The sequence below is a fragment of the Dermochelys coriacea genome, chromosome 2, assembly GCF_009764565.3.
Source record: "Dermochelys coriacea isolate rDerCor1 chromosome 2, rDerCor1.pri.v4, whole genome shotgun sequence".
Taxonomy (NCBI): domain Eukaryota; kingdom Metazoa; phylum Chordata; order Testudines; family Dermochelyidae; genus Dermochelys; species Dermochelys coriacea.
The window spans coordinates 60,222,973-60,235,386 of NC_050069.1; the positions used below are offsets into that span (position 1 = coordinate 60,222,973).

Below are 12,414 nucleotides of genomic sequence, written 5' to 3' on the forward strand. Positions count from 1 at the left end.
TTTTTCTTATAGGTAATAAATAAAGTCCACACATTTTTCACACTTGTTAGGCAATGGCCAACTAAATTCTCATTCCAGCAGGGAGTCACTACACAACTATTCCATTCAGACAAATCTAAGCTGTTAACCCTTGTAATAAATCTAATATATTTTTTGAGACCACGCTCATGCAAAGGAGGTACAGTTCGTGTTGCCATCTGGATAAAGATGGGGTAGCTTGAGTAAATAGCTTTCTCTGTCACTCACTACGAAGAGGAATTCTTCAGTCATTTCAAACTACAGTGTAGGATTTGCCCTTTTGTCTTTTATTGAAATTTTAGAGCCTTTTGACATAAAATAATAAAAAAAATTACCTCAATTACCATATATACTTGTTCATAAGCCGAATAGTTTTAGTAAAAAAGGGAAGCATCATAGAAGGGGATTCGGTTTATGAACGGATATAAAGAGGGGGAGAGGTGGGACACAGCGCTGCCCACACCCCCCCAACAGAGAGTGCAAGGAGAGGCAGCAGAGCCAGAAGGGAAGAGGCAGGGCCAGAGTAGGCCACACTGCTCTCCTCCAAACCTCCGAAGGATCTGTAGCAGCTCCGGGACTGGCAGGCTGCAGCCGCACCACCCGGCCTCCCGGAGCAGCTCCAGCCGGGCCAGAGATATCCTCCCCTGGCCCACCCCAGGTAAGGTGGGAAGGGATGGGATGGGGAGAGTGTGGCCTACGGGAGGGATTACATGAGGAGGTCCCGGGTTGGGGTGGGGTCATGTGGGGGGTGGTCACTCCCCTAACCCCCAGCTTCTTCCCCTCCCCCCCCACCCAAATTTCCCCACCGGTTGCTGTCCCTGCTCATCAGGGTAAGTCACTGGTGGGCATTTTGTTTACTTAGGTTTACCTCCATGCCTGCAATGCTCGAGGTAAACAAATGGTCTTGGCCCGCTAGCGGCTTATCCTGATAGGCTGGGAGCCAAAGTTTGGCGACCCCTGAATTATAAGGTTGGCTTATGAATGGGTCATAAAAATTTGCCATTTTTACTTATCCATCTTGGGGGTCTGTGGGGGTTGGCTTATAAACGAACCGGCTTATGATCGAGTATATATGGTACTTTATTAAAACTGAAAGAATTTTAAAACCCAACTTAGAATTCAGCACTTATGCGAGTGGTTAATCATTGCCTTTCACATGGGTTGGACAATGGAAATAGGTTAGTTGGTTTAACTTTTGTTTCTTGGCAGTTTCTCTTTCTCATGTACTAACAAAATGTTGTTTTCCTTGAGTTCTTAACATGGCAGGGAGGTGCATTTGTGTTTTTGTTTAAATTTTTTTGCATATATTTTTTCAAAATTTTGAACCCCATCTCCAAAAGCTGACTGCTTAGAAACAAACAAGTGGACTTTTTGTTCACTTTTGTTCACTTTTGAGCTAATTTATTTGTTCTGGACATGGACATTTCTATTCAAGAAAGAGTAGGTCGATGAGGTTTTTTTTTGTTTTATTTCTCTGATGTTATTAAATCTTCTTCAAGATCCTAATCTCAACTTTGAACTGTGAGTCATCAGAAGGTGAACAAACAGTTGTTAAAAATAACACATTTTAAACTCCTCTTTCAGCCCTAAAAGAAGCACTGAGAAACGTAATCGTGAGCAGGAGAATAAATACATAGAAGAACTTGCAGAGCTGATTTTTGCAAATTTTAATGATATTGACAACTTCAACTTTAAACCTGACAAATGTGCAATCTTGAAAGAAACTGTGAAGCAAATTCGTCAGATAAAAGAACAAGGTAAGAAGACTAGTTAATTGGCTTTGAATATTTTAATTTCTTTGTTTATTTTGGGGTTTTTGGCAAGCCTGGTATTCACTTCAAATTGTCTTCAATTTATCTGTGGCTATTTAAATCACTAGTGAAGTAGATAGTGATATAATTTGGGTGAAAGGTGTTAAATATCATTTTTGGTGGTGTCTAAAATAGGCTTATATAAAATTTAGCCGCTGTCTAGAGGGTGGTGAGAGTGAATCAGCCTGATGTGTGTATTCATCTTCTAATGGAACTAAATTCAGTAGTATTTGTTTGTCATAGAGTTTAAAGTTGTAATACAGGTGAAAGAGTTGTAATACACAAAAGATGAGCTAATTCAGCATAAGGAATAATCCAAAAGAGAGGAGTATGAAAGTTTTCTTAATTCAAGTTCTTGCTGTCCTTTGCACGGATGAATAGATGTTGTGTATTAAACTATCCCTGTCCCCTAAATTCTAACATCATATCCTGAATTACAATAGATTTAAAAGTACCCTAATCTCTAATCAGAATTCCATTGTAAATGTTAGACAAGAGAACATGACAGTTTGCTTCTGGGGTTTGTCTAGGAGATCGGCTGTTTCTTTTCTTTTGTAATTTTTTCCTATTAAAGAAAAAACTTTAAGAAACTATGGCTTTAAATGTTTTTTGTGATGCCAGTCAATCTATGTTGGACAGCCTGGAACAGTACCTTGAATGGATGGAGCCAATTTGTACTCCTGAAGTATATGCATGTTGTTTTATTTTAGGGCTAAGAGGAGATTATCTCTTTATAATCTGTTTTTGAAGACATTCTTTTAAACTCCATACCCTTTCATTTATATCTTTCACATTATCAATATTACAGGATTCACCGCTTTAACTTTCTTAGGGAAGGTAATGCTCCCTATTCCATATCAAGTGTGTGTGCAAATAAAGAACTACACAGCTGTAAATTCTAGGATGCTTAATTGACGGAGACTCTGCAATAGAATCACCCTTGTAATAGATAGCTAGGATGATATGTAGTTTGATGCAACTGCAGATTGGATTAATGGAGACATGAAAATATGATGTTGATGTCTGTTCTAGAAACCAGATGTCTTAATTAAGAAGTAAGATATTCCAGGATATGTGTTGCATTCGCTTTTCACCACAACTTGGGTGTGATCACATCTGTACTGCATAGCAGCAATTTTCTGGCGGTAGGAAACATTTTGTCCCAGTCAGTTTTAAGGTATTTTTATTGGTGACACCAGAAAAGTTTTACTGTATAAGAGCAAAGAAACAGCCTATTAGTGTTGCTAACTGTTGTGATTCTATTAGGAGCCTTGTGATATTGGATGATTTTCTTATAACCCTGACTCCTGAACCCTTCTCAATATGTAAAAATCTCAGCTTTCATTTAAAAAAAAAGTCTTTGTGGTAGTGGAGAAAATCTTGAAAATGTCACGAGTGCACCCTAATGGCTCAGAAACCAGAGGATAAATAAAAATGAGCCCCAAATATAAATCTCCTGGATTTAAGCCAATCTTGTGATTTTGAGTGGTGTGACTTAAGATATTTTTAATGTGAGGGCTTGGTAATACTGCAGATGGGTATCTGGGATTCTCCTGAATTGGTTGGAGGCCAGATTGTAAAGACATTGAGAAAGCAAGTTTCCTACTGTCACATGCCAAATTTAATTCCTTGTTTCTCTCCAGTCCTCACATCACAGAAGTAGTCACTTACAGTGTCACCAGAGTCTTTCACTTGCTGTTTGGTTTAAAAAGTTGAATCAGAAATACTGGAAAACTTTTTGTTCAATTCATTTTTTCTCCCCCATATCGCAAATCATGCAGTGCTTTGGGGAGAGGTGTCTGGATTGTGCATCGTGCAGGTGAAAGGTAATGGCCTTCAGAAAAATCAAGGGAGCCTAAAGTGAAAAAAATTAAAAACATATATTATAGAAATTAAACAAAAAATGCTAACGGAAGAATTGGGAGAAATTAAGCAAAGCAAAAAGAGCTAGTAATATTTTCTGTTACTGTCAAAAAGCAGTGTGTATCACCTGTGCCTCTGTCCACTCCCTTTCTATGTAAAGCACCTGAATAGCAGATTGTGTGTTCATTGACAATGAAGTGGTTATATTTGCTTTGTCAGTAGCTATTTTTCTTATGAAATAATAATCAAATTAATGTTATTTTTAATATGGTTTGATAAAAAATGCAGCTTTGCCACCAGTTCTCTTGAATGTTACCATACCTATGGGTCAGCCAGAATACAGTAATCCTAAATGTTATCTTTTAATGACAAAGAGAGCATTTTTTTTCGTGTTTGAGTAACAATTTATCGCAATGACTTCTCAGAGCTGATTGGCACCTACATTTAATAAGGTGGTTCTGTGTGGGAACATGATTTGCTCTCAGTTTATTTCTGTGGATAATAGTTGTGGCTAGGATAGTGCCCCACAGTTTTTTTTTCTGGTGGAGCGACCACCCCCTAAGACAGATGGATGTGCCCCCTCTTCCACTTTTTGCTCTAGTGCTTTTCTGACACTCTCTCTCTCTCTCTCTTGCTCTCATTTTTTTAACTGTTTAAAATTTTATTTTTGGTTCTTATTTGCTCTTGCTTGGTGTCTCACTCTCTCTATTCCCACTCAGCAGAAGATAACATGCTTCTTGAATTGAGGGAAGTCCAGTGGTAGCTCCATGAAGCTACTTGAATATGCTCTTACAGCTTGTCTTGATGCTATGGGAGAAGAGGTGAGATGTTTTGGCCTGCGGGCTGCTAGGGGAGCCTGTATCCTCTTCCATGAACATCCTTAGCTAGATTAACAGATCAACAGATTTATGTATATAAGGTAATTTTGCGTCTAATTTCCTGATTTGCATATGCAGATATGCACTACTTAGTCAACATGAGATAACAGTAGAACAAAGCATCTACAGAAGCCCACTATGTACTTACTTTTCCAAGCTCAAAGGCTTGATGTATAAATAATTGAGCAAACATTTCTGAGGCAGGGTAGAATATTATGAATAATAATTACTGCAACAAGTGATAATAGTTTGCAGCCCTGGGGGAATGAAAGATATGCATTAAATCAGTTATCCTAGATGAACTTGATTTGTTCCATGTGAGTCTTCACCTGAGAACAATTAGACTGTGTCTGTTGGCCATTTGAGCCTTTACGTAAAACTTACAGTAGTTGTAGAGCAGACTTTAATCCTTTCTCAGGGGTATTGCAAAACACTGAAATCTTCAAATGAAATTAACAATGTTTCAGGATCTAGAAATAGTGATTAAAGGACTTGCTGAGCATTCCTTTAAAGTCAGATGATACTACAGCACTGATTTGAAGATTTCTGGATGGAAGCAAATTTATCTTGGTGGTTACCTCAGTGGAAATGGCTTAATTTTTACTTATCATTTTAAGAAAGGATGGAATGCAGCAATTGATTTACAAGGGACATTCTGTTACCAAACTCAAATTACATAAATTTAAACATAAAAGTCAGTCTCGTAATACGGTACAAATATATCTCTGCCTAATATCACAGAAAGCAGGAACCTAATCAAGGCAAAAATACTCAAGAGCTAATTATGATTTTTAATTTTGCTTTAAATGCCTCATGTTTTTGGCAAATACTTCATCATGTCAGACTGGGAATTCTGAGCTTTTGGTTACATTCATTATATAAATATAATAGGTTTTAAATATCTCCAAGTCTTACTAATTGATTCTGTACTTCTAAGGCCTGTTCTACATAGAGTTCTTGTACTGATTCAGTTGTTTGGTTACTGGTGTGATTTTACAGTGATATATTTAAAATGGTATACTTCTAGGGTGGAAGCAGTTATGCTGGTATATAAAGGTGTTTATACTAGTATAGCTTATTCCTCTTGAACTATACCAGAATGAGCTCCTTTATACAAGTATAACTACACTCACATTAAGGAGCTGTATTGCCTTAACTCCATCTGCTTCGAAACTGGTATAGTTAAAGTGGTGCAAAACCTGTAGATAGACAAGCTCTAAGACTGAGATTAAAAAGATGCTGTTTCCATATAGACAGGTTTCAGAGTAGCAGCCGTGTTAGTCTGTATTCGCAAAAAGAAAAGGAGTACTTGTGGCACCTTAGAGACTAACAAATTTATTAGAGCATAAGCTTTCGTGAGCTACAGCTCACTTCATCGGATGCATTTGGTGGAAAAAACTGGCTTTTTTCCACCAAATGCATCCGATGAAGTGAGCTGTAGCTCACGAAAGCTTATGCTCTAATAAATTTGTTAGTCTCTAAGGTGCCACAAGTACTCCTTTTCTGTTTCCATATAGTCAGGCATTTTTTATATTGTTACACTGCTGAACCTCCATAAACATGAACTTAAGTAGAGACCCTAAAGAGACAGTTGACAAATGTAAAAATGACACATTTATACTCAACAGATCTGTTCCTGGTGTGCATTCAGAGTTGGATTTAATTACTTTAGTTAAGTTTTTACTACTTTTTATTCTGCAGAGCCAATAAAGCTGGGAGACAGAATTGGATTCTGTTCCTCCTTGTGCATCATAAACAGAATTGCTTATTAAGTTCAAATTACAAGGCAGTCATTTACACCATGCAACTACATTGAAAAGCAGTGGGTCGTTCAGCTGTCTCTGAGGGCAAAATTTGATCAGTGGAATCTCTCTCACAGGTGATGAAGCACAAGAAAGAAAAAAAATGTAGCTTCATTTTCAGTTCCCAGGTTGAGTTTGCAGTGTGGGCAGTCAGAAAAAAGATACTATTTATCTTTTTTATCCTGGTACGTTTGATATGTAAATTATTGAGAGACATTAAATATGGAATGGCAAACAACATTTTCGTAGTCACGTCTTAGAAAAGAATGATAAGGTGGGTAGAAAGCTGGCTAGATTGTCGGGCTCAACGGGTAGTGATCAATGGCTCCATGTCTAGTTGGCAGCCGGTGTCAAGTGGAGTGCCCCAGGGGTCGGTCCTGGGGCCCGTTTTGTTCAATATCTTCATAAATGATCTGGAGGATGGTGTGGATTGCACTCTCAGCAAATTTGCGGATGATACTAAACTGGGAGGAGTGGTAGATACGCTGGAGGGGAGGGATAGGATACAGAAGGACCTAGCCAAATTGGAGGATTGGGCCAAAAGAAATCTAATGAGGTTCAATAAGGATAAATGCAGGGTCCTGCACTTAGGATGGAAGAATCCAATGCACCGCTACAGACTAGGGACCGAATGGCTCGGCAGCAGTTCTGCGGAAAAGGACCTAGGGGTGACAGTGGACGAGAAGCTGGATATGAGTCAGCAGTGTGCCCTTGTTGCCAAGAAGGCCAATGGCATTTTGGGTTGTATAAGTAGGGGCATAGCGAGCAGATCGAGGGACGTGATCGTTCCCCTCTATTCGACACTGGTGAGGCCTCATCTGGAGTACTGTGTCCAGTTTTGGGCCCCACACTACAGGAAGGATGTGGATAAATTGGAAAGAGTACAACGAAGGGCAACAAAAATGATTAGGGGTCTAGAGCACATGACTTATGAGGAGAGGCTGAGGGAGCTGGGATTGTTTAGTCTGCAGAAGAGAAGAATGAGGGGGGATTTGATAGCTGCTTTCAACTACCTGAAAGGGGGTTTCAAAGAGGATGGCTCTAGACTGTTCTCAATGGTAGCAGATGACAGAACGAGGAGTAATGGTCTCAAGTTGCAATGGGGGAGGTTTAGATTGGATATTAGGAAAAACTTTTTCACTAAGAGGGTGGTGAAACACTGGAATGCGTTACCTAGGGAGGTGGTAGAATCTCCTTCCTTAGAGGTTTTTAAGGTCAGGCTTGACAAAGCCCTGGCTGGGATGATTTAACTGGGACTTGGTCCTGCTTTGAGCAGGGGGTTGGACTAGATGACCTTCTGGGGTCCCTTCCAACCCTGATATTCTATGATTCTATGATTCTATGATATTTTAAACCCTTTTAAAATGCAGTATTGCACAGCTTCGTTTTATTATAGTTTTCGTGACTACAAGTGAACATGTCTGTGTAACTAACTTCATTGGATCAGTCAAAAAGATTTTGTAGGCTGTAGTCATTGCATGTAAATCTAGACTAGAAATTAGTGTTGGTAATGGTGTAGTATTTTTAGTACCTTTGGAAGAAAATGGGGAGCTTCTGCAAGAAAACTTATTTTCTCTGTGAGGTCTCTGATTGATTGTATTATTTTACAATGATTGGACAGAAGATTGGGGATATCCAGGTAAGGTGAGAAATTGCATGGTGTGATTCCAGCAGGAAGATCAAGTAAAATATTTATTCAAATGAATCCCAAATGCAAATGTGTGTACAGTATTTCCTTGATTGTATATTTCTTATAAAGATAGGAGAACAAAATTCCCAGCTTATTGTACATGTATGATGTGAAAGGGTTATTGTAGATCAGCATATTGTGTTTAAATGTTAGCATTATTTTGGTATGTTGATAGAAATGTCAAAACACATTGTCTGTCATTTAGAGCCTAAATTAGGTGAATCTAAGGGCTAGTCTACACTGGCAATGCTAAAGTGCTGCTGTGGCAACGCTTTAACGTGGCTTGTGTGGTCACGGCGCAGCTCTGGGAGACAGCTCTCCCAGTGCTCTTAAAAAAACCCAACCTCCACAAGGGGCGTAGCTACCAGTGCTGGGAGCGCGGCTGCCAGCGCTGGTGCACTGTGTCCAATGGCACTTTCTCACGCTGAAACTTGCTGTGCTCAGGGGTGTGTTTTTTACACCCCTGAGCGAGGAAAGTTGCAGCGCTGTAAATTGCCAGTGTTGACAAGCCGTAACAAAGTATTTGCTTACACAGGTACCAGAATAGGGCTTACAGCAGTAATTGCACAAGTAAATTAGGCGCACATTTGCCTATTTTTTATTTGAAAATCAAGCCTTTGCTGAGGGAAGGGACTTTTGAGGACAGATATCACTGCATATGCAGAGCAACCAGCGTACTTCTTTACTGGATTGTACTTAAGGAAGATATTGAGTAAAGTAGTACTTAATGGGTACGTCTACACAGCCAGCAGCAGCAGCAAGTCTCAGAGTTTGGGTCAACCAACTTGGGCTTGTACTATGGGGATAAAAATAGCTATGTAGATATTGTGGCTCCAGCTAGAGCTCAAGCCCTGAAGCCTAGGGTTGGGTGTGAGCTTCAGAGTCCGAGATCCATCCTGATTCATAAAATCTGCACAGCTTTTTTTAGCAGCGTAGCATGAGCCCTGCCAGTCTGAGTCTTTGGACCCAGGCTCTGAGACGCACTGCCACTCAGTGTGCAGACATACCGAAGTGAGCTGTAGCTCACGAAAGCTTATGCTCTAATAAATTTGTTAGTCTCTAAGGTGCCTTTTCTTTTTGCGAATACAGACTAACACGGCTGCTACTCTGAAACCTGACTTAACAGTGTAAGTCCAATTTCTTAAAAATGGCTTGGGCACTTGAGACTTAAGAGCCTAAGTTACTTAGGTGCTTTTGAAAATGTCACCTATTGTCTAAAGACAACATACCCTGATAAAGGCTCCAAGGGTGAAAAGGAAGTGAACTATCAATGAAGAAGGCCTCTCCTCTCTGTCACTGGTTGTATAATACAGACCAAGGCCCAAATGGAATCTTCTGATACCCAAGCCTTAACAGGCATGTAGTAAGATCTTCACTAAAAAAACCATAGACTCTTGCTCTGAGAATCTACCCACTCCCATCAGTATAGTAAAGTAGTTTTATGCTTAATCTTAAACCCTTCCCTCCTACTGCTGCAGGATTATGAGACCCCACCATTGATTGTAACCCTAACTGGATGATTAATCTGTGAAGATATACCATTAGAAATGCTGCTTACTTCAACTGTAACTGGCATACCCCACTCTCAAAAATTCAGCCAAGATTCAGTCCATGACTGAGCAGGTTTCTAAGAGATGTATGCCATTAGAAAGAAACAAGCAGTTTATATTGTGATGTTGTTGAGGGTCTGTGTTTCATCCTTAGTAGACTACACAAAATTCCTGCACTCACAAAGGATATCCTTCCTGGCCTGGTCCACAGTCCCAGATCTTCAGGCACCTATCTAGAATTGCTGTGGTAAAAGCTCAGACTATATGAACATGACAGCAAGGAATATATTTTGATGCAGTTTAGTCTTGTTTTACACAAATTATCATTTCAACATTCATATTGGTCATCAAATAGCTGCCTCCAAGATGAGAATGATGATACCAGGGAGCATATTGCTGTTGGAGCTCACAACAGTTGGACATCCATTTATCCTATCTCATGTCCTGTTGTCCATACCTTGTTTTCTGAATTCAGTCCCATGCAAAACCAACCTGAAACTCCCAGATGTTGCACTGCTGCCTGCATGTGGATCCAGTGAATAATGGCTGGGAACCAGAATCCAGATCATTAGTTGAGACTGACTGCAAGGGTTTTGCAGCCCAGGAGAGAAGATAAGGAGAGATCAAAGAGAGGTGAAAGTGGGTACCGAATCCAGCCATGAATGTATCATCACTGGTTCCGAGTGAAAGGATGCATTGGAGGGAGCCAAGAGGAGGGTCAGGTGGGAAAGAGGCTGAGCTGGTTAGGCCAATCCTGTCAGTTGGAGAGAGGCTATTTCAGACCTTCAATAATCTTCTGAAGCAAGCAGAATGCCAGTCCAATGTCTGAACCTCATGGTCAGGAAGTCCAATCATACACCTGTGCCTGTCTGTAAGGAATAGGATGTGAAGGGTCTCAGGTTCTGACCCATATACCCAAATATCCTTCTTGGGACAGGCATGAATGGGTGTTATGTGAAGGGAGCAAAGTAACGGGTATAATCAGGCACTGTCATTGGGCTATCGAGTTAGATAGGACACCATGAAGGAAGCTCAGTTTACCTGACACTCTCCATGAGGGACTTTTGAAACAAGCTACATGATAATTTAGTGTTGTTAAATGTTTTTTTCCCCTAATCTCCCTCAACACATTTTCCATTCTTTAGCTCATTCTTTTCAGTGGATTTGAAGCAGTAACACCTAGGAAAAGTAATTTTGTAGTCTATATTCTAGCCTAGTTGATACAGGCTGTCAGCACTGTGGAATGTGTTTTCCCATAGTGGAGGTTTTCTATGGTGGGACTTGCCTGTCCTGTTTTGATTTTCATATGCAGCAGGATGTTTGCAACCACATGCCTATACAGTGGAGGTCTGTAGTGCAGTGTCTGTAACCACACTGTATGGCTTTGGTCTAGGTGTCTAAGAGCTCCACAGGATTATTGCTGATCTAGTGCAGTCAATTTAATGGCAGATGCCCGCATAGCCACCACCAGTCTGTGACCAGGCTGTGTCCCTTCCTGTCCTCAAGTCCGATCTTCGGAGCATGATGTGCAGGGACATTATCTCCGAGGCAGGCAATGACCAAAAAGGGCCAGTCAGCAATGGCCAATGTTGACTTCAATCCTCTCGAGGTCAGTTCTCAATGATACATCCCGGTTACTGATAAAATCAAACCATCTTATACCAGTAGCCACCTCTGGCAACTCATATAAAATGTCTCCAGCCTCCTGATGTCATGTTTAAGCAATGTCTATATTTCACATCCTTATAAGAAAATTGAAAGTACACAGATTTGATAAATCTGTACTTTTGTGTACAGTTTCATCTTTTTGCTCCAGATCCTACGCGGGTCTTTCATGGCTAAATTGGCTCTAAATGCACCTTTACATGTCAGCTTTGCCTCCCAACTTTCAGCTGTTGCCCTGCTTTATTACTAGTGCAAAGTCCACGGAAGAACATTCGTGCTCAGCATGTTAAAAATGCAGTAATGAGCTGCATGGATATCAAGATGGTGATTATCAATCTAGCTGTTAATATCCACATTAGAACTTCAGCTTTCATCTTCAAAAAAGCCTCACAAGTCAGACCCTGAATTGTATGTGCCATCCTGTAAACGAAAAACAAAGAGAAGAAGTTGGGAAAAACAGGGTTGTAAGAGCCATTGGACCTGCACACAAAACACAAAAACAAACCCCACTCTTTTTTATTAATTAAGACTGAATAAACACTTCTGTATCCCTAATGAATATTTTTTTTGTGACTTTCACTCCGAACCAAGTGGATATTCCTATGCCTCCTTCAGTATGCAACCAGAATATGTTTCCTTTCTCCAGATTTGGAAGAACAACACACTCATAAACCCATACTGAATCAGGACTTTAGCTTCTTCTTCTTTTAAACTGTCAGGCTTTCTATTTAGACCCCTATTCAGCAACGTACTTGAGCTCGGGCCTAACATTAAGCGTTTAAGAGGTGCCAATGAAGTCAGTGGAACTGCTCATGTGCCTAAAGTTACACATGTACCTAAATACTTTGCCAAATCAGGGCCTTAATATGCTGACAAAAATTATGCAAATGGTTCTATGGATGAATTTGATCTATAAATTAAAGTAAATCACATCTGAGGTTTCAACACATTTAAAATTGACAATTTTATCCATATTAATTTCTGGAGGGGGAAAATTGATTTAAAAAAAAAGACTTATATGGTTGCTGTTCCATATGCTTCTTATTTTCATGCTGATAGGGTTTTGTTTAATCCTGAGTTATAAGTGCCAAAGGAATTTGTTCTGTGAAGTAAAGCAGTTTATGTGTGAGTAAAATT

General features: G+C 39.9%; 1 protein-coding gene across 15 annotated transcripts in view; it reads left to right on the plus strand.

Annotated features, from left to right (window-relative positions):
- NCOA2 (nuclear receptor coactivator 2) overlaps positions 1–12,414 on the plus strand; it is a 250,335-nt gene that overhangs the window by 155,582 nt on the left and 82,339 nt on the right. For all 15 annotated transcript variants that reach the window (XM_043507729.1, XM_043507732.1, XM_043507727.1 and 12 more), the window contains one exon: positions 1,603–1,775. In XM_043507729.1, coding sequence (XP_043363664.1) covers positions 1,603–1,775 — 173 coding nt within the window. The remainder of the gene's footprint in view (positions 1–1,602; positions 1,776–12,414) is intronic.